General features: G+C 42.5%; 1 protein-coding gene across 3 annotated transcripts in view; it reads left to right on the forward strand.

The window, feature by feature from the left end:
• LOC117352606 (polypyrimidine tract-binding protein 3-like) overlaps positions 1-23,519 on the forward strand; it is a 147,810-nt gene that overhangs the window by 82,195 nt on the left and 42,096 nt on the right. For all 3 annotated transcript variants that reach the window (XM_033929160.1, XM_033929159.1, XM_033929161.1), the window contains 3 exons: positions 3,393-3,530; positions 6,441-6,551; positions 13,421-13,595. In XM_033929160.1, coding sequence (XP_033785051.1) covers positions 3,393-3,530; positions 6,441-6,551; positions 13,421-13,595 — 424 coding nt within the window. The remainder of the gene's footprint in view (positions 1-3,392; positions 3,531-6,440; positions 6,552-13,420; positions 13,596-23,519) is intronic.

The following is a 23,519-nucleotide window of genomic DNA, read 5'->3' on the forward strand; positions in this document are numbered from 1 at the left end:
TATTGTTATTCCAGGAAACTACCATCATTAAAACCCAAAAAAGTGAATGCATTAAATTTGGTTAAGATCACACATTGTGCTAATATTTAGCACATTTGCTAAATCCCTCTACTGTAACTTATGTATGACTGGAAAACATCGCATCACTAAAGCCATCATCTAAGTTACTACTTTTGCCTCTTTTGGGCAGTGTGATCCAAAGTGAAGGACTGATTCCAAGTGCAAGATGCCTATAGGTGGAATCCCTCATGAAAGAATTGAGAGAGAAGGTGACATGACAACAGAAATACATTGATGAAATATTCCTTGAGGCATCAAGGATCTCCAGCAGAGGGGTTGAAGATGTTCTGCTGAAAGAGAACAACTGAGCACAGAACATCAGACTCTGAGGAACTAACTAAATCTCCACCTGACTTCAAGCTGAAGCTGTAGCGTAGCTAGACCTGTTATTTTGAGTAGGCTGACAGTTAAGTTGAGTGGACCTTTCCAGACTCCCCACCCCCGCCACATAATTTATTCTGTATCATACCACCTCTCCTTCTGCCCATGGATCTAGCACCCCGCTCCTGTTGTACCTTAGTTCCTGGGCTGCTGCAATGTGTGTCTGCTGCTTGCGCTGAGCTTGCAGGCTTTCCTTTGCCATGTCCCACCAGAGAGAAAGCAAGAAGTTACATCAGTGAGGGTGGGGTGTGGCAGAGGTATGTCTGTGGGGTCAATACATATGCATTGCTGCTCCTACCTGCAAAGATAATGAGGTTCGGGAATAGTGAGGTTTTGAGAGAGGGGGGAGTTGCAGGGCTTGAGACTGGTGAGTGAGGGCGAATGCCAGGTCCAGGTGTGGGGGAGAGGGGAGAAAGGCAGTCATTGCTGAATTGTCTTGGGTGGGTCTGAGCCAATAATGGGTGGGCCCAAGTCCATCTGTAGCTATACCACTGAACTGAAGAACTGATATGCAGCCTGGAAGTGGAAGAAATGAGAACAAGAAGCTCAAAATCCTCAGCTGTAGGATCAGTGACCACTAGGAAGTGAAGGGTAGTGGTGATTGAAGATTCTTTTCTGATGGGTACAGAAGTGTCAATCTGCCAATCTAGCATAATGTCCCAGGAGGTGTGATGTCTGCCTGGTGCCAAGATTCAAGATGTTAATTTGTTGAGACTCAAAAGCCTCATCTGTGTTGGCACAAATGATACAGTTGCATACTCTACTGAGCATATCAAAAGTGACTTCATTGCTCTGGGATAGGGTGAAGCATGGTTTGACAACAAACTACTGCAACTCAAATGACAATGCAGACATCTTGAAAGAAAATGGAGAAAAAAACAATTGAGAACACACAAAAACAACCTAGAGAACACTGAACAAACAATACAAACAAAAGCTAAAAGAAATGCATACTACGCCAATCAGATAGGCATAGAAATCAATGACACCAAAAAACTTTTCAAATTACTAAAGGAACTCGCAGACACCAAACCCTACCTGGCCACCAAAACCGCCCCTCCCCACACAGCCAATCAATTGGCTGAATTCTTCAGAAACAAAATATCAACAGCCACCTTCAGCGGGACCTCAAACCACCTCGATGAAATCTCGATACCACCTAAAGAAAACGAGGCCTATCCAGCAGACAGAAACTAGTCAGATTTCCAAGAAACACAATGGCACGACCTAGACAAACTCTACAAAAAATACAATCATGGAGCCTGCGACCTCAACCATTGTCCCCCATACCTGATAAAAGCCGCCAGCACTAGATTCCACACCCACCTCATGCGGTGGATTAGTTACATGCTCACAGAGGGTCAATTTCCACAAGAAGTCGCTGAATCATCATAACCCCTATTCTGAAAGACCCAATTACAGACCTATAGCCTCACTAATGGCAAAACCTGGATTAGCCACCGTGAGAGCAAACTACTGGACTTGATGGACCATTGGTCTTACCCAGTAAGGCTATTTTTATGTTCTTATATTTTTCCTCCTCTTTTTACTTACTTTCCTTACAAAATGATTTGTTGTCCTTACAATAGCTCCGTTCAGTTTTTCCCACTGCTTTCCTACTTCTTTTAGATGTTCCCAACCAGACAACTCCTTGACGTATTTCCCTATCTGAACAAAGTTAGTTGTGTTTTTTTTAGTTTAGTACCTTTGCTTTTGAGTGAACCCTTTTTATACCTGTCTTAATATTAAACCACTCAAAACCCTAAAAAAAGGCCAACAGTAGAACAAAAAGATCCCAGCTTGCTCACAAATAGAGACGAAGACTCTATATCTCAAGTGCCCAAAGCCAGCAACCAGAGCATATCATGGTTACTAGGCTTATAACAGGGCTATCTGTGAGCAATATCTGAATTACGAAATTGTATACGCATTAACTTATGCTGTATAGTACTTATGCTGTATGGTACTTAGCTCGGGTCAAATGTAACGCCCGGCTTTCCTCCCAACGGAAGATCTCCGTTTCGCTCTTATTAGAGTACTAAGAGCTTCTTCAGGATAGTAGTGTTTGGCGATCCTCAATACACAAAACCACGGTGATAAGAGCTGCGGGTATAAATATTCAATAATTGCTTAACAAAATGCTGTCCTGAAGAAGCTGTTAGTACTCTGATAAGAGCGAAACGGAGATCTTCCGTCGGGAGGAAAGCCGGGCGTTACATTTGACCTGAGCTAAGTATCATACAGCATAAGTACTATACAGCATAAGTTAATGCGTATACAATTTCGTAATTCAGATATTACTCACAGAGAAAATAAGACGGTTATCAATGATAGCCCTGTTATAAGCCTAGTAACTATGATATGCTCTGGTTGCTGGCTTTGGGCACTTGAGATATAGAGTCTTCGTCTCTATTTGTGAGCAAGCTGTGTTCTTTTTGTTCTACGGTTGGCCTTTTTTTAGGGTTTTGAATAGCTATACTACTGATTGATTTTGACTGTTTAATATTAAACCACAACATGTGGTGATGACTGGATGCCAGATGATCACCCATTGTAACATCAGAAATCTTTTCCCTGTTTATAAGTACTAAGGGCCGAATTATCAAAACTCTCCAGTAAAATTTGGCGGGTTGATGTAGTGGGAGTGATTTTTCTTTTACTGGTGATTCAACATAATAGCATACAAATTATATGCAAGCTATTTGTGCTGAGAATCACCAGTAAAGGGGGGGGGAGGAACTTGCCTGGCGCTTGCTCAGAAGAGTAATCGCTAGGTTCCAGCTCTTCCCTCCTGTCAAGGCTGCTCTTCCTGCCCCGATCAATATCTCTAGTTAACGAAAGTATATTATTGCATTCTTTATTTGGGGAAAAATGTTTAATAGTGTCTGTGTTCACTTATTTACAGACATTTGTGTTTTGTGTTTTGTCTTTTTTTTTTTTTTAATTCTCAGAGAGTCCAAACTGCTTTGCATGCAGTGAACTCTGGTGGGCTTTCCAATGAGGGCTCCTTGCTTCATGGCCAGAGCCCTGTTCTCAGAATTATTGTAGAAAACCTCTTCTACCCTGTTACTTTGGAAGTATTATATCAGGTAAGAGCATAAAAACTAAAGCCAGTCAAAAAGCTGATCAGCTGTGTATATCTATTTTTTTTTCTATATTTTTATTAGTGATAAAGAGCTACTAGTCATATGTAATACTTTGCAGAGACATGTCACTACTTCTTGAAACTTACATGTGTGGAGTCTGGCTGTTTTTTTCAACTACCATATTTTTGGCTCCATAAGAATCACTTTTTGTCCCCAAAAAAGTGGGTGGAAATAAGGGTGCATCTTATGGAATAAATACCACAACAACCCCCCCCCCCCAGTACCTGTTTTTAATCCCAGCATACCTGTTCTTGATCCTCGGAGGGGCTTTCGGCTTTGATGTTGTGTAACAGCTTGCTTCTGCAGGTCGTTGGCCTTGCTTCTGCAGGTGCGTTTGGGTTCGGATGCCGGTCAGCATGGGGGCGGATGCCAGAAGTATGGCTCGCCGTGCCTCCATGGGTAATTCAGTCTGGGCTGCCTTCGGGGGTGGATCGGACAGGTGTTGCATGCGGGCCTCACTCTGCTGCTGGTGTGCTACATTAGCGGCCGGTGGGGAACATGTGTGCTGCGTTAGCGGCCGGTGGGGAGCGTAACAAGTTGGATCGGCATCCCAGTAGGTAACGGCTCCTGGGTCAGCGTTTGGAGCTGCTCGTCGAGTGATGGCAGGGAGCTGGGGTTCGAGGGGGGAGTCCTGGAGTGGGTAGTCGGGTGGAGAGTGTTGGACACAGTCCAGCTCGTGGAGTATGGCTCCTGCCGTTTCCTGACCGCCGGTGCTGAAGAGGTGCAGCACGTAGCTTTCGCGGGGTCTTATTGTGGGTGTCCACTCCTCACACCTGCTGTCAGGGTTGGTGCCTCCTCCAGGGGAGGGTCTAGCTTAATTGGAGGCAGGGTGGAGGTGCAGTAATATGCTGGGCAGGCAGGTGACCCATTGTGCTGTGCGGGTTTCTGCTTCTCTTCTTTGCCGGGTTTAAAAACAGGTACGGGGGGGCCTGTGTGCCCTGTCCCTGCTTACCACCAGAGGGGGGGACAGGGTACAGAGCCTGGCAGGGAGGGGGTCAGGGTACAGAGCTTGGCAAGGAGTATGGGTTTGGGTGCAGAGCTGGAAGGGAGAATTTGGTTTAGAATGGGGTTTTTTTTCTTGTTTTCCTCCTCCTAATTTAGGGTGTGACTTATGATCAGGTGCGTCCTATGGAGTGAAAAATACAGTAGTTGCCTTTTCCCTTTTATTGTTTTTGTTGGGGGGGAGGGGTTTGTCTGATTTTTTTTAAAAATAAAACCTTTCCCCTTCTTGGTTTTCTAGAAATACTGAGTTTACACATAGCAGATACCATCTTGACATTCTGTGGGATTTCTAAAAATGCCCATGGCGGGGTGGGAATTGGTCTCTGTAAACACCCACTACAACTGGGGCCAGATCCAGATGTGGCCAACCACTTCCATGTGGAGAAAGATCTACCTGAGCAAGGTAGTACCACAGCTTTAAAATGAAAGTTTTAAGATAGGCAGAGACATGCTGAGATGAGAAATAATAGTTTCCTCATCCTGAACAATACGAAAAGTGCTCGACTTCATGAGAGAGTGCCATCAAGAGGATGTCCCTCAGTGCTCCAATGCAAGGACAAGTCCAAAATAATTGCTGATTCTGAACATGAAAGAACACAATGCAAGGACTCGGTCTCTGCCTTGAATGAATTATTTGTGCCATTTGCATGTTCTTTATCAGCCTCTGTGCATTGGTGACCTCCTTTGCTAAAGACAGCCCTATGATGGAGACAACCAATCACTGTGCATAAATTTTTGGTACAGAGAGACAAGTTATCTGAACAGAGTACCTGTGCATAGAACACCGACACAAAAAGCTCTAGAAAAGAGATTTTATGTGCCAAAGGCACCTCAAAGATATCCCTAAGCACAAATTGCAGTTTATGAGGGTGGTTTGAAAAGTTCAGTAAAAGAAAACAAGTTAAACAAATATTTTTAAAATTTGACAAATCTATTTTTCCAACGGTATGGAAAAACTGGACATTCACTGGACTAAGTATATAGCCCTTGATGTAATAAGATATGTTGAGAAATATAACTGGTATTTAAAAAATATTTGTTTAACTTGTTTTTTTACCAAACTTTTCAAACCACCCTTGTACTTTCATCTCTGATGCTATGGTACTCAGTCATCAAGAAGAATGTAAATCTCAACAATCTGTGCAACAAGAGATAGTAACTGGTGGGTCAGTATTAAAATTCTATATTGGCATTCTTTTAAATGCCACCCATAGCATATAATATGTTCCAGATATTTTGTGCCAATTAATATCCAAATAGTAGCACCAAATATTTAGTTATGCTACCAACTTTCAAAGTTATCTGGATAATGATGATATTCAGTTCTTCTATCTGGAAAACTTGACGGCAATGTTTCTGTCCTAAATGGTCTGCGTAGTTGTCCAGACAGCGGTGCCAAATATTGCTTTTATCCAGGTAGTTTCTTGCTCTGCCCCACACCATTCTCGATTAATGCTGCTGAAAATTGATGGATGGCCTAAGTAAGCAGCATATTAATCTATTTTGTTTAAAAGGGATACTGGCTATGTTCACTGGATTTAAAGAATCCAACCTAAAATAAAGCACCTCTGGTTTGTAATAGGGAAAGAACATCTTCAGCAGCATGTCCTTCTCCACTTCTGTTCTCAGAATATGCTAGCTGTAGTAGCTTCAAGGTAAAATATCCCCAAACATCCATATCTCCAGTCTCCAGTGGTCACATTGAAGCATACTGGAACAGCTGTCAAAGGAACTGAAAACTTTTGTTTTCAGTCTGTTTGTTTCATAATAAGTATACACAGCAATATTTAAATGTTATAAATAGAAAGCATTTCACTGTTTGTTGAAAAAGAACTAATTTTTTTCTCTCAGATTTTCTCCAAGTTTGGAACGGTCTTGAAGATTATCACGTTCACAAAAAACAATCAGTTTCAGGCCTTGCTTCAGTATGCTGATCCTATTAATGCATATCATGCAAAAATGGTAAGAAAAGCAAAAAAAAATAGAAACTGGAATAATAATTCCTAGAAATGGAAAATTGCATGCTAAATGGTGTTTGTCTGAGCATTCACATCTACTATATTATTTACTGTAAGCATTATGACGCGTTCAAATGTTTTACTTTTCTGAAGTAAATGTTATGGTGCAAGATACCAGAGCCCAAGCAGCTTGTTCACTTGACAGAAAAGTATGCCCAATAAAAGAGAAAGAAAAATTGAATTTTTTTAATTGAAATTTGTGAAATTTACAAATCTGAAAATGGTCAAGAAAATCAAATATATAAAGAAACCAAAAAGTACCTATGGAGGAAGTACAGCCGACATGAAGGTATACAGATAAATGTATAGATAACAGCATTAAGTCTAGGAGACATGCGCACTTAGTCACTGGTCCCAAAACTCAAAAACCCTCTTTACTTATTTACTGATGAGATATACAGACTACTGAATGCTAAATGTACAGCACTGTGTACGCCCTTCAGTGCTGTAGAAATAATAAATAGTAGTAGCATCAGGGGACTGAAGCTCAGAACTAGAAGTGATTAATGTTTTTGTTGAGGTTTGCAGAATATTCTAATGGTTATAGGGTTGGCTTTGAAATCATTAGGTTATGCCACATTTAAATATATTTATAGTCCAACCTCGGTTTGCGAGTAATGTGGTTTGCAAGTGTTTGCAAGATGAGCAAAACACTTGAGCAAATCGTGCTTTGCAAACCGAGCGTTGACTCGATTTGTGAGGCCCCCCCCAGCGAACTGGCATCGCCCCCCCTCCCATGAACCGGCATCCCCTGCCCTACCAAGCACAAGCCCTTACCCCGATCTGGCACCGGCACGCAGTACCAACCCATAGGACGTGCCGGTGCCCAAAGATCCTGCCTCTTGCCTGGACTGGCGAGAGAGCGGGAGCCAGAAGGCCTTGAGCATGCGCAGATGCTCAAGGCCCAGTCCAGGCAAGAGGCAAGATCTTCAGGCACCAGCAGGTCCTGTGGGTTGGTGCTGCGTGCCGGTGCCAGATCGGGGTAAGGGATTGTGTTTGGGTGGGCGGGGGATGCCGGTTCGCGGGGGGGGGGCATTCAAGGGCAGGGGCAATGCCGGTTGTTGGGGGGGTGGAAGCACGCCGGAAGCGCGTCAGTGGCCTCAGGGGTGGGTGGTGAGGTGGAGCAGCGCCGGTGGCCTCGAGGAGGGGGAACAAATCAAGCAAGTTTCCCTTACTTCCTATGGGGAAACTCGCTTTGATATACAAGTACTTTGGTTTACGAGTATGCTTCTGGAATGAATTATGCTCTTAAACCAAGGTTCCAATGTTTTTATTTTTCATTTTATTTTATTAGGTATTTATATATCAAGGTTATCTAAGTGGTTTACAATCAGATGCTCAAGCATTTTCTCTATCTGTCCTGGTGGGTTCATAAACTATCTAACGTACCTGGGGCAGTGGAGGGTTGAGTGACTTGCCTAGGGTCACAAGGAGCAGTGCAGGGTTTGAACTCACAACCTCAGGGTGCTGAGGCTCTAGCTCTAACCACTAGGCCACTCCTTCCTCAATGTCATTTAAATGTCATTAGAAAGTCTGCAGCAATGCACAAGACAGCCCACTTTTTTTGACGCTGGAAAACTGGCGTGTGGTCCAGGAGAGCATTGAGGGTAAGTTAAAAGAAGAGGTGTCTAAGGGCATCCCCTTCTCTCCCACCAACCAATCATCCTATTCTAATGGACTTCCTGTGCATCCTCCCACCCCATAAAACTCCCAGTGTTCTGGTGGGTCCCTCCAGGCCCCCAGAAACCAAAAAAATTCCCAGTGGTCAAGTGGACATTACATTACATTAGTGATTTCTATTCCGCCAATACCTTGCGGTTCAAGGCGGATTACAAAAGAAGTTATCTGGCCATTTCCAGAGGAATTGAACAGAAGAGCAAGATGTTTCAGAGAATTGGGAAGAGTCTTGCGGTGTTAGTTTGTCTTCAAGGATTTCTTGAAAACCATGTTTTTTATTTCTTTTCTGAACGATTTGTAGTCTGGGGTCATTAAAAGTTAATTGGAAAGTTGGTGGTCCAGTTTTGTTGCTAGTGTGGCTAGAAGGCCATCGTACAGTTTTTTTTTTGTTTGACATCTCTAATTGGGGGGATGCGTGAACGGTTTGTGGGTTCTCCTGTGTCTGGTTAAGGTAGTTTGGATTAGGTGGTTGTTAAGGTAGGCTGGGCTGTCTCCATTTATGGTTTTAAACAGTAGGCAGTAGAATTTGAATTGTACTCTTGCTTGTATTGGGAGCCAGTGTGAGTCGAGGTATGCCACCGTGATGTGGTCGTGCTTCCTCAGTGAATAGATAAGTCTTAGTGCTGTGTTTTGAACTATTTGTAGTTGTTTTATCATGATTGCGGGGCAGGGGAGATAGAGTATGTTGCAGTAGTCTAGAACAGTGGTTCCCAACCCTGTTCTGGAGGACCACCAGGCCAATCGGGTTTTCAAGCTAGCCCTAATGAATTTGCATGAGAGAGATTTGCATATAATGAAAGTGACAGGCATACAGATCTGCTCCATGCATATTCATTAGGGCTAACCTGATTGGCCTGAAAACCTGATTGGCCTGGTGGTCCTCCAGGACAGGGTTGGGAACCACTGGTCTAGAAGACCTAGAACTAGGGACTGGACTAAGAGCTGGAATTGTACTCTGTCGAAGAATTTTCAATCTTGCAAGTTTCTCATGACCACGAATGATTTTTGAATTGTTTTGTTGATTTGTGATTGCATAGTACAGCATCTGTCTATCATCATTCCTAGTAGTTTTAGAGTGGGTTGTAAGGGATATGTGATTGTGTTTATTACTAGATTTGTTATGGTTGGGGTTTTATTATTTTCGAGGAGAATGAATTTTGTCTTGTCTGGGTTCAGTTTCAGTTTGTGATTTTTCATCCATGTAGCTATTGCTCCAAGTGTCCTGTATAGTGTGTCTGTCATGGAAGACGTTGGTTAGTCGAAAGGATGAATAATGACACCCTCTCCACCCAAAAAATAGCCTAGTTGCCCAGTAGATCCACCCACCTAACCTGATCCCTGGCTGACTAGGCTCAGCTAGGCCAAGCTCAACCCTCACCACCTAGTCACCAATGGCCCTGGTGGTCTAGTGGAATCCACCCCCCCAACCTCTCCACATAACTTGCAGGAGGAATGCCTTTTCTCCTGCCTCTGGGCCCGTCCTCTTTAAAATGATGGTGCCTGACTCCTTGCTGGTGCGTCCTAGGATGCACTGGATGGTGCTTAAGTACCGTATAAGGAGGGTTTTTTTTTCTTTATATGATTCTTAGGCCCCACCAGTGCATCTTCCCTAGGATGCACTGGACAGGATGGGGTGCCACCATTTTGAAGATGGCAGGCCCAGAGCAGGAGAAAGTGGCATGCTTTCTGCCTCCTACCACAAGTTAAGAGGAGGGGAGGGGGTGATTCCATTAGACCACCAGGGCAGGTGAAAGCTATGCAGTTAGGGTCTGGTGGGTAGGACTCCTGGCCCTCTAGGATATTCTTTTTTTGAAGAGGAGGCAAGGAGGAGTCCACTGGAGATTTTTTTAGGTTTTAGGGGGAGGTTCAGGAAGGGACTTAATGGCATGCTTCTTTTTGTGTTTGACTTTTCTATCAGTGCCTGAGCTAATTAGTGCTCAGGCACTTTACAGGAAAGTTGGCCTAGAGCAGTGGTCTTCATTCATTTTTAAGCTGGAGCTACTTTAGATCCAATTGATCTGAAAGAGAGCTGCAACTATTTCCCCATGCAAGGCTGTAGCACTGCTGACCAGTGTGCGTCAGTGATAATCTACCCCACCAGCCTGTCTTCAAACTTTTATTGTGTATATCCTGAAGGAGATAGGCATTTTCAGATGCAATTTTTCATTTACTGAGAAATGACTCTCCTTCAAACATGTGGCTTTTCTTCACATCCTTTCCTCTTTTTGTCATGAGCTTGGGTAGAGAGGCAAAGAGTAACAGAAAAACAGCCAGAATGATGAGGGCTTCAGGGGTTGCCATTTCCCCCCAAGCCTTGCATTGAAGAGTAATGTTTGATTGTTTGTTTATTTCTCACCTGCCCTTATCCAGGGCGAGTTACATATTAACATAAAAAAATAAAAAATTTACATTTATCATACAAAACACTTCAGAGACACACTATAACTGGCCTAGAGTAATGAGAAGTAAATTACTGCTGCAATTTTAACACAGCATAAATTTGCATGCTCAGTGTGCTGATTTTTCTGCACTAAATTCATTGTATAGTTCTCTCTACTGTGAATCTTTTGAGCATCCTTCTGCAGGAGTGTATGAAATTATTTACAGATCAATGTAGAAAAAGTTCAAGGAGAGGTAAAGATTCTTATAGTTCCATTTACATATTAATGTAGAAAAAGTTCAAGGAACGATAAAGATTCTTATAATTCCTAATAGTTATACCTATACTTAACGAAAGCAAACACAGTACGTTTAATTTAACACACGCTTCAATTAACTAATTAAACCCAGATACATACATAAATGTGATTACAGAACTTTCACTTACAACCTGCAGATGGCAGTGTAGTCTTCCCACTTTCAGTGGTAATTGAATGAGACAGATTTGGTTATGGAACTGATTTGCTGAGTCCCTGCAAGGCCTTATATATGGTTTATCAGTCTTATCCTTCAAATCATGATAGCATCGTGGATGGGCACTTGCCAGGGGGCAATAATTGTTGACAGAAACCTGCCAACCATGTGGAACCCTACTATGTCAGCCCCAGATATCCCAAAATAGAATGCAATACCCCTTCTTCAAAGTTGTCTTGCAGCATTCAGTCACTGCAGATTGTGTTCTTGGCTCAGAATCATAGTTCTTGTCCTTGGTTGATGGAATGCTGAAAGTCTTTTGATGTAGAGAATCCATGTGATGGCACAGGCATCTGATACAGGTTTGGTCAGATTAAGGTCTGTGATGCCCATATTAAATTATGAGAAGGTATTGAACAAAATGTCTTGCATCTTATGTTAAATATTTTTATTGAAGAAGACAAACAGTCCAACAAATATTAAAGATTAACAGTATCAATGCCCAATAGAGCCCCTCACTACATAAAAAATATGAGGCAACACATTAATATCTGGTCCACAGAGTAAAACAAAGGAAGAGCAACAGGCTATTAGATAGATTGTGAGCCCTCCGGGACAGATAAGGGTAATGCTTGAGTGCCTGATTGTTAACCGCTTAGATAATTTTGATAGGTGGTATATAAATACCTAAAAATAAATAAGTATACACTTCTTCCTCCATATTCACGGTTTCCGTATCTGCGGATTTGCTTATTTGCCAGAAATATGATGTTGCAGTAGTCCAATGTACTCAAGATGGAAGCTTGTACGAGTAGTCGAAAGGATGATTCATCGAAGAATTTTTTGACGGTGCGGAGTTTCCATAGAGTTGAGATACATTTTTTGAACATTAGATCTGTATGCTTTTCTAGGGTTAGATGTCTGTCAAGGGTAACTCCTAGTATTTTTATAGATTGTGCAATTTCGTAATCTCTGCCATTCACGTGAATCTTGTCTTTTATCTATTCATTGGGAGAAGCCAGGAAAAATTTAGTTTTTTCTGTGTTCAGTTTGAGTTTGAAGGCCTTCATCCAAAGTTCTATTTGGTTTAGGGTATTGGATAGGAGATTAATGAAATTCGGCGACAAATCAGATAGTGGTAGCACAACAGTGATATCGTCAGCGTACACGTGGAAGTTGAGATTTAAGCTCTGTAGCAAGTGTACCAATGAGATGAGGTAGATGTTGAAAAGGGTCGGTGACTACGGGAAGCCCTGGGGTAGTCCGCAGTTGTTATTCCAGCTGAAAGAGAGTTTGTCTTCTTTGAATATTTGATAGGATCTGAGTTTGAGAAATCCCCGGAACCAATTGTGAATGTTTCCTGTGATGCCTATTGATTCAAGATGGTTCAGCAAGATGGAGTGGTCAACTAGGTCGAACGCACAGCTTAGGTCCAACCTTAGTCCAGACTAACTTCCCTCTACCCCATTTTGGTTTAGCCAGGATCATGGCAGTTATTACAAACCCTCTTCTTAGAGACATGATCGTGGCAGCTAGAGAGACCCACATATGAGAATATGCTGCCTGCTTGTCCTCAGGTAAAGCATAGTTACTCACCTGTAGCAGGTGTTATCTGTGGGTAAGCAAGCACAGCCCTCTCTTCTCCCTTAGTTGGCTTCTTAGCTTTGTTACTGAACTGAAGATCCTGTGAGCAAGAGATGGGTGGGAAGGCACTCGTGCATGCACAGTGCAGGCAGTCTCGAGATTTTTAAAGTGACAGTACACTGTTGTACTGTCCGTACTGAGCTCCATGGATGATGTCACCCCACATCTCAGAATATTTACCTGCTACATGTAAGTAATTATGCTTTTCTGTTCCATACTGGTGTAATTTATAAAATGCACATGGGCATTGAAATTCCATCCTTGTTTCACCCAAGCGCTCTCAGGAACACCTGTAATATAAGTATGCATAATCTTGTCGCCAAGCATATACACATGTAAGCACTGAGCAATTTTATAAAAGGCCATCTCCCCCATTTAAACAGGCCTTACATGCAGAAGGAGGTATAAAATGAGGGAAAATCTCTGGGTTGTTGCAAATAAAGATTTATGGTGTGCAGATCCCAATAGTAGAAGATATAAGCCTAAAGGAGCAGAAGGAAACCGCTCCTTAACCATTACCCCCTTACAAGAAATACCATGGGAAAATTTGTTTCTGATGTAATATGTATCATCTGAATATCTGTTTCTGTGCAAGAAAATTTTTATAATTTACTTTTATTCAACTGCTATATTTTACAGGCTCTAGATGGCCAGAATATCTACAATGCTTGTTGCACTCTTCGTATTGAATTTTCCAAGTTAACAAGCCTTAATGTAAAATATAATAATGACAAAAGTAGAGATTTCACTCGCTTTGACCTCCCTTCTGGAGATGGCCAACCATCACTTGATCCCACCATGGCAGCTGCTTTTGGTAAGAGAACCTCATTTCCTCTGTAAACAAATGAAATCGATAGATTGATAATTCTTCTGTTTGTCGTATCCTGTAATTGGGATCTGCAAACGAGTAGAAGCAGCATCGGCATACTATTTTTGACTCGGTGCTGATTTATAGGTTCATATACTTATATATTTATAGGTTCATATACTGTTCATATTCAGATATCTAAACTTTGAATCACCTGTGTCTAGTTGGCTTGACTATTAATACCTCTAGAGAAATAAAAGTTATAATTGTTTTAACATTTCAACTTTGATATAACACTAAGCAGGATGCATCCAAGTGGTTTTCATTAAAAGTATTGAAAGTTTGGAAGAGAAAGACAACATAAACACACATATGCACATAAGAAGGTCTAGATTGAACATAAATTTGCAATCGCCATGCTCTGTTATTGGGAAGAATTTGACAAAAAACATGTAAAATCTAATTGTCATTTATACCAGTGGTTCCCAACCCTGTCCTGGAGGACCACCAGGCCAGTCGGGTTTTCAGAATAGCCCTCATGAATATGCATGAGAGAGATCTGCATATAATGGAGGTGCCAGGCATGCAAATCTGCTCCATGCATATTCATTAGGGCTATCCTCAAAACCCGACTGGCTTGGTGGTCCTCCAGGACAGAGTTGGGAACCACTGATTTAGACAATTGCCTCCCAGTTATTTTAAAATCAGCTCCTTTGAAATTCAGAAGAGATGTGTTTGATTGGATTACAATATTACTGCAGAATAGTGAATTTCTGACAAATTTAGGCTATATTCTAATTATACCCATAACCAAGAATTCAAGAGTCTTTATCTCTCATTAGCAATTATCATCCAATTGCAACTATTACTTTCTTTATAAAAATAATGGAGGGACTAGTGAGCATTGGGTTGAGAAATTATCTAGATAGATTCTCAGTCTTACATCCATCCCAATCCGGATTTCATACACTCTATAGCACAGAGACTGTACTAATGCCACTGTTAGACCATCTTCACCAGCTGTTCAGCATAAGTAAAAGTGCCTTAGTTCTTCATTTTTATCATGAGTCCTTACAGAGATGTCTGGATGCTAGAGGAATATCAGGACATGTTTTCCTATGGTTTAAAGGTTTCCTAGAGAGTTGTACCTATTGAAAAGATGAAAACTATTCATTTAAATGGAGAAATACATGTGGAGTGCCATAGGGATCATCTCTTTCTCCAACACTGTTTAATCTTTATCTAGCTTGTTTAGGAACACAATTAGCTTCCTTTAAAATCATACACTTTAGCTATGCGGATGATATAACAATTGTAGTTTGATCCTATCTTTATCAGCAGATACTCTACAATTTATCTCTTCTATAATTCAGACAATGGACTACTGAATGAAGGATTTTAAACTCAAATTCAACCCAGACAAAACTAAAATCTTCCTGGCTTCACCTTCCAATAAGATCACAGAGAACACTATAAAGTTGAACAGCATTACATACTCTATTATGTCATTTATAAAAATTTTAGGGGTTTAATCGATGCTCAAATTAATGCACTAGTTAGGAAAACTTGTTTTATACTATGGAAATTGTGATTGATTAGGGCATATTTTGATCCTTCCTCATTTAGAGTACTGATACATTCATTGATTTTGAGTTTCTTGGATTATTGTAACATCATTTATCTAGCCTCCAGTAAAAAGAATTTCAAAAGGTTGCAGATCATTCAGAATATGGCTGTTCAGTTGATTTTCAACTTGAAAAAATTTGATCATGTAACTTACATTGGCTCCCGATTGAGGCAAGAATATTATTCATGCTAGAGTGTACCTATTACAAGACATTGTTTGGCCTTATACTTGATTATATTATTGATCTCTTTAAATTTACTGACAGAAAGACCTAAATTCTGTAAACTGCGCCTAACTTTAGGCGTGGTTTAGACGTCCGATTTAAGTGGATAATGAGCCATTTAAGGGTCGTAAGCGTTAATTGGGACTTAGACGGAGGTAGGCGTCAGATAGGCGTTCTCAGAACATAGACGTGAGTTTAGGGAAAACTCACGTCTAAGTTTGTAGATGTGGGCGTGGTTAAGGATAGGCACCACATAGACGCTATTTAGGCGGCAGACCGCGTCTAAAATGTAGGTGAAGGAAAAGCTGGTCTAAGTGTAGTTTTTGTGTCATTTCAATGCAGTTTCAGTTTTCGTAGCGGGAGATTTCCTATAGACGCAAGTTAGGCGTGCTTTCCGCTTCTGTAATGATATTTCCTATAGTGAGTTTGAATATAGTAGATGGGCACCAAGTTTCTCCCCGCCTGAGTGCAATTTACAAATACTTGAGCTATTGGAGATTCCCAAGCCCTGCCACCTGAAGACATCTTCCTTCAGTCTGGCAACCCAAAATCTCCAAGCTTTGCAGCCAATGGCAGTATCCTCAAGCTGCTACTGTTTTCATGCATGCATGAAAGCCAAGGTGGGGGGGAGGAGGGAAGGCAGCAACTCTGCAGCTGCCAGCTGCAGAACTTGGGAAGTTGGAGGGGAGGAGGTGGCCATCATTTGGTGAGGCTTGGGGATCCCTACTAGCTACAGCAGGGGAGATGTTCAAAAAAGCAGTAATATTTACTCTGACTGAACGATCCACCATGTTGCCACTGACAGCTGATGCAGTATCCCCGCTCTGATGAGGCCATTGTTCACATTAAATGCATGTTTTGTCATATTTTTATTTTAATGTAAAAAAAAAAAATTTTTGTCAACAAGATGATATCTGGTTTTATTTAATGTTAGTAGCTAGTTTAAACCGACTCCTAAAAACATGGTTTTTAAAATGAAATTTGGCTCTCAAAAGAAATCTTAATCGTTGTACTGCTGATCTTGGCTCTTTTGACTACCACTGGCCTAGGGCAATGATCTTCATTGCAAGAGCTGTGAGCCAGTGGTGGCATGTTGGGCCTGTGCAAAATATTTCCCCCACGAATCCATCATTCTTTGTTTCCAGTGCTTCAGTCCTGTACTTTTTGGGTCGTGGATAGGGTTACCAGACATCTGGAAAAACCCAGACATATCCTCTTTTTAGAGGACTGAATGGGTGCCCGGATGGAGTTTCCAAACCTCAGCAGTTATCCGGGTTTTGGAAAGCTCTGGCTCTGTGTGAAGGGCCTCTAAGCATGCGTAGATGATGTCACACTTGTCCTCACATGCTCAGAGGCCCCGGGGCATGGCCCAGAGGTCAAGAATAATGAGACGAGGCTTTCGGGGGCGGGCTGAAGGCGGGACAAGGTGTGGACAGAGCCAAGCATCTGAGATTTTGCAAAGAAAAATATGGTATCCCTAGGCGTGGGCAGAAGGGAAAGCTTCTGGGACCGCCAAAGGCTGTGTGTTTACTTCGTTCACCCTGTCTGCGGCCCAAAAGAGTGCAGGACTGTAGCACTGGAAATAAGAAGTGCTGAATTCCAATGGGGGTTGGGGGGAGGGAAAGAAGATGCCAGACCTCTGTTGGAAGAAAAAAAGGGAAGGAAAGGAGAATGACAGAGAGAGGAAGGAGATGGTGCACATGGATGGAGAGGAGGGAAAGACATGAAAAAGTAGACAGATTGAGAAGGAAGCAGAAAAATGGAAAACAGTTGACTGTTAAAGTTAATGCCAAAGATGGATGTAGGGCAGAAAATGAAGGAGAGAAAAACAGCAAATAGAGAAGGTCCTGGAAACAGTTAAGAACACAGACAGAAGGAAGTGCAGCCAGAGCCTGGGAAAAGATGATTAGAGAAATAAAATCACCAGACAACAAAGGTAGGAAAAATAATTTTATTTTCAATTCAATTTCAATTCTGCTGTCTATATTTTGCACTGTTCAAGAAGAAATGCATTTCTCTCTATTTCTCTGGTGATGTACTACATGCAGAGTCTGGCGTCGTGAGTTTCAGTTGTGTATATTAGGACTTTTACTTTGTGGTTCTGTATTTGTATAGGGTTTATTATGTTGCCAAGTGTTCTGGAAGGAACGAATGTTGACAAGCGCTATTGGCGTCATGGCCCCAAGTAGTAAGATTTGGCTCTCCTTCAGCCTTTTTGGACACAAAACGGCCCTCACTTAAAAATTTGTGAAGACCACTGGCCTAAAATCTAAAGGGGATAGGCAGGGGAATAATTACCATCACCATTAGGTCCAGTGTTCTCCTGAGTGCTTTTAGCCGGGCGCTCCGCCCAGCAAATTTACATTACCTCCCGGCTGTCATCTGCCGAATCCTGCTGCCACCACTGCTTAACGCGCAGCCTGAAGAGCTGCCGAAAGATTCCCGCCGGACTTTAAACAAAACAAAACCCAGCAAGTGACTCAAACCTGGCTTCCCTCCGAAACCGGAAGTTACGTCGGGGGGTGGTAGGGAAGTGAGAGGAAGAGGGAAATTACGGTGAGCTCTGGTATGAAGGGAAAAATACACTCATTAAGTCCTTGTATGATACAGGTGAAGCGTAGTAAGTCCTTTGGAAAAAAGGTGAAGAAACCAGACCTCAAATGAGGAAAAAAAACCCTTTCTTCTCTCCTGCTCTAACAATTCAATATATTAATAAACTAAAAAGACATTTCTGACTACACTTGCCAACTGTCACGTACTGGTTGGGAAATAACCTGCTAGCCTAAGCGAAACTTATGAAGAGGAACAAACCAGCAATACTTGACTCTTTTTGCATGGCAACAGAGCCTCACACCTGTTATGATGAACACATCTCATGGTCAAGAATAGAATTCTCGAGAATTGCATTTAGAAAGACGTGTCATGTGATAACAGGGTGGAGGGATGAGGCTCAGAAGTTGCTGATATGGTAGATTAAAGGGACACTTGCGGGAAAAGGATAGGCCTTATGGTAAACTGAACAGACGTATAGCGTGACATAAATGTATAAACCAATAAATGAATTTACAGATGTAATGACGTGTAAGAAAAGAACCAATAAAGATTCATCATGTAACTTAGACCAACGTGGTGTTGACCACCAAGAAATGTATAAAACCAGGCCTTTAAGCGGAAGTGAACTAGAACAGACATCAGAGGATCCTCAAGCCTGAAGATCACATTCTGTTATTCTATATGCTGAATGATTTATTCTTGTAAGCTGTTAATGATTTGTTAATAAATATACTTATTGCTTGATACCAGTATATAGAGTGTGAGGTCTCTATCTCGGTGTAGGCTCCGACAGCGGCCTACTTCAAAAGAGAAGCTGGCACGGACCATTAGAGCCCCGGAGCATGCAGGAGATAGGCCAGTCACAGAGGGAAGCTTACTTGCTCTTGCTTACTTCGGGCCTTTCTCGTTGCCGGGTCCTGCCTATTTTCTGTTTCCGCGAAGGCAGGACCCGGCAACGAGAAAGGCCTGAAGTAAGCAAGAGCAGCAAGTTGTAAGCTTCCCTCTGTCGCTGACCTTTGGGAGATAGGTCAGCGACGAAGGGAAACTTGCAACTTGCCTTTGTCTGTAGCGAATCTGCTGGGTGTGTGAGACGGGGGGGGGCGTGGGTGAATGGGAGGAGAAATGCTGCTGTACCCAATTAGAGGGGGAGGGGGGAAGAGAAATGCTGGTGCTTCTGCTGTACCCAATAGGGGGAGGGGGAAGAGTCATGCTGCTGCACCCAATTAGGGGGGAGGATGAAGAGAAATGCTGCTTCTGCTGTACCAAATTGGGGGGAGGAAAGAGAAATGCTGATGATACTGCTATACCCAATGGGGGGAGGGGAAGATAAATGCTGCTGCACCCAATTGGGGAGGGAGAAGGAAGATCAGGAAAAGGAGGAAAGAGATGCAAAGACCATGGGAGGGAGCGAAAGGAGATACCATAACATGGAGTGGAAGGGAGAGATGTCAGGGCATATGGGGGGGGAAGCAGGGCCGGATTAAAGGATAGGCCCAGTAGGCACAGACCTAGGGCCTGAAATGGTCAGGGGGGGCCCGCCAGTGCTGTTCTTTGGGGCCTCACCCTTGCTGGATTCACTGGCAGCAGCAGCAGCCTCATCATCATCCTGGGCGCTCCCCCCAAACCCGATCCGACCTCCTATTTCTCCCTCCTTCCCTCATCAGTGACATGCCAGAGGGAATCACAGCAGGAGAAAGCCCTGAAGCAGCCTGCTTAGAGTAGAGCAGTGCTGTTTAAAGTCTCATGATGGGAGGGAGGGAGAGATAGGAGGGTCGTGGGGGGGGGGAGAGTAGCAGTGCCCGGGTGCACTTCTTCAGTGCACTTCATGAACTTCTTCAGCTAGCAACAGCATTTACAATTCATTGCTGTTGCCAGCTTCAGGCCTTCCTCTCTGCCGGGTCCTGCCTACTTCTGTTTCTATGAAGGCAGAGACAGAGAAGAAGGCCCGAAGCTGGCAACAGCAGCGAATTGTGAATGCTGCTGCCTGAAGAAGTTCATGACGCCAGGCCTTGGGTAACAGAAGGAGGAAAGGGAGCAGAGGGGGAGAGACTTGCTGCACCCAACTGGAAGGAGAAAGAAGATGAGGGAGGGAATGAAACGAGATGCCAGGAATTGGAGGGAAGGAGGAAAGTATGCCAGACCAAGGGAAAAGGAAGGGGGAAAGGAAGGAGAAGATGTCAGAGCATGGAGGGGGAGGGAGAGATGAAGAAAAGGAAAGAAGTGAGATGCCAGAGAATCAGGGAAGGAAAGAAACCAGACTGGGGTGTGAAGGAAAGAAAGGAGAAGAGAGAGTTGCCAGAGCATAGAGGATGGGGTGTTGACAGAAAGAGAAAAATGGAGAGGTGGCAGAGCTGAAATCAATCATATACAAAGGAGAAGAGAAGGGGCATAGGATAGACAGTTTATTGAAGGAGCATAAAAAGAGGTAAGATGCCATATGGAACGGGGAGAGGGCGGGCAGTGGATGGAAGGGGCTGATGCTGCATGGAAGACAGAGCGGACAGATGCTGGCTAGAAAGAAGAGTGAAGACGATGATTAAAGCAGAAACGACAAAAGGTAGAAAAAAATTTTTTTGTTGCTTTACGTAGAATCAAGTAGTATTGTATCTATTGATTAACGTTTATAAATAGGAAATGGAAATAAGGCAGTTTTTTGGGGACTAAATCCCTTTCCTCAGGTCAGGACAGGATACCATAACAGCAGGGGTGCCCAAATGGTCGAGCGCGATCGACCAGTAGATCGCAAAGGCAATGTGAGTCGATCATGTTGCCTTGGCAATCTTTTTCTTCCTGCCTCCCTGAGCCAGGCCAGGCGCGTACAAGCGCCGGACTCACAAGACTTCACCTCCGACGTCAATTCTGACGTCAGAGAGGAAGTTCTGGGCCAGCCAATCGCTGCCTGGCTGGCCTGGAACTTCCTCTCCGACGTAAGAATTGACATCAGAGGTGAAGTCTTGTGAGTCCGGCGCTTGTACATTCCTGGTCTGGCTCGTGAAAGCAGGGAGAAATCGGCATGGTGGCTTAGGGGGTAGGGAAAGAATCGGGGAAGTGGAGAAATTGGCGAAATGGCTTGGGGGGGTAGGGGGAGAGAGAAAGAAAGAGAGACAGAAAGAAAAGGGGAGGGGCAAAAAGAAAAAATATTGGATATATAGTCAGAAGAAGGAAGTGCAAACAGAGACTCATGAAATCACCAGACAAAAAGGTAGGAAAAATGATTTTATTTTCAGTTTAGTGATCAAAATGTCTGTTTTAAGAATTTATATCTGCTGTCTATATTTTGCACTATGGCCCCCTTTTACTAAACCGTAATAACGGTTTTTAGCGCAGGGAGCCTAAGAGCAGCGCAGGGCATTCAGTGCATCTCCCTGCTCTAAAAACCAGTATTGCGATTTAGTAAAAAGGGAGGGGGTATATTTGTCTATTTTTGTATAGTTGTTCCTGAGGTGACATTGCATAGAATCGTCTGCCTTGACCTCTTTGAAAACCCGCGGAATATAAATGATAATTAACATTTTCTCTGCGTACAGTGTGCTTTGTGTTTTTTTTAAAATTTTATTGTTGGTAGATCATTTTGACTTGGTCATTTTAAAAGTAGCTTGCAAGCCCAAAAAGTGTGGGCACCCCTGCTGTGGAGCCATTTCTTGTATGACTGGATGAGCTATATTTATCTTTTTTTTTAGTTGTTTAAATTCATGCAGAAATAAATGGCTAGATTGAACCTAATGACTTCATTAATGTCTTTCCCTTTTTTAAACCTCTATACCATTTGAAAGAGGGCAAATACTTCTTAAATTTAGTAAAAATATTCTGGCACAAGTGTCAAACCTTAAAAAAGGAAGTCATTGAGCATTGGAAAATAATAATAATAATTAACTAATAAAAATAGTATACATTTAGTATACATTTAGGGCTCCTTTTACTAAGTTACGATAGTGGTTTTAGTGTGCGCTTAGCACGCGGAGGAATTGCCATGCGCGCTAGATGCTAACGCTAGCATTGAGTTGGTGCTAGTTTTCCCACATAGCGCAGGGGTTTGCGCGCGCTAAAAATGCTAGCGCACCTTAGTAAAAGAGGGGGTTAATTTTCCCCACCACCAAATTTCCCCATCCCGCCCCACCTGGCTACTTTTTCATGCCACCCAGCAGGAAAAAATTTCTGGGGAGAACACTGAGGTCTAAGGGATGAGTTAACAGATCTTGAGGAAGGAAGAGTTGCAACACTAAGGGGTCCTTTTATTAAGATGCGCTAACGATTAGCGCATGCTAAATGCTAAGGCATCCATTATATTCTAAGGGTGCTTAAACATTTAGCACGCTAAATTGGTTAGCGCACCTTAATAAAAGGACCCCTAAGTATTTGTGAGAAGGAGCAGCACCAACAGCTGAAAGCTAAACTGTTACTGGTCCTTGTGAGATTTTGATTTCTGCCTCAGCTGATCTTGAAGGATAGCTGCAAGAACTTGAAATGTGAACAAAATAATCTTTCTGAAAAGGCTTTTATTTATTTAATTGATGTAAGAACAGCACTGCCTTTTCCACCAATCAAACCTATGCAAAATACAGAAGATGGATAGAGTATTCCATTTTGAGGGCATGCAAATAACTGATTCATTTATTATAATTTTTCAGAGAAACTGCTGCAATACAAATCGGAGCAAAAGATATTTGTTCTTTTCTTCTTTGGGATTGTTTAGCCCTTATCCTGCACAAAGTGCCTGTATGCCTCCCCCACATTATGTCTGCTATCTAATTTATTACTGAAATTAAGGAAGATAAATCTTGCCTGGCACTAAATAAAATATTTGCAAGATCTTCAGGATGCCTAGAGCCCAGCAAGTAACATACATGATTTCTTTTAGTTTATCGCCACCCATCTAAACAGCTCAGAGCAAGGGCAATGACAACATAAATCATAAAATACAATTTACCTGAATATCAAAGGGCAAAACTATATAATAAGACACATGAAAATATAAATCAAAGATTTATATTGTGGGAAAGGCCTGTTCAAAAAAAACAAAAACTGGCTTTAGATTGTGAATGAGAGCCCAGAGCCCATTGCTCATGAGTCACATGTAATACAAGGACCATTCCACAATGGCAAAGCAATGCAAGGGAATAAGGGAAAGGGATTGGGACTTGTATAACTACAAAAAGGCAGTATACAACAACACTCAAAGCGGTAAACAGTACATTTTCACTATCTGTCCCGGTGGGCTCACAGTCTATCTAATGTACGTGGAGCAGTGTTGGATTAAGTGACTTGCCCATCACTCAAGCTCTCATCTTTAGGACCAGGAACATCTAAAAAGCAAATCCTGAAAAGAGCTCAGGGAGTTGGTTGAAGTAGAAAATTCCGTCAGTCTCTGGGTTAAGAATAAGTTACGTTTTTAAAGCTGTTCTTAAATTGGATTTGTAAGTAATTCAGAACTTATAGATTTTAAGATTCTTGTTGCATACCTCTGCTCCCAGCTGACAAAAAGGCCAACTTTCCTCTAAGGTACAACATGCATAACCACACACTGTGC

This window comes from Geotrypetes seraphini, chromosome 1 (genome assembly GCF_902459505.1).
Source record: "Geotrypetes seraphini chromosome 1, aGeoSer1.1, whole genome shotgun sequence".
In the NCBI taxonomy this organism is placed as follows: Eukaryota; Metazoa; Chordata; class Amphibia; order Gymnophiona; family Dermophiidae; genus Geotrypetes; species Geotrypetes seraphini.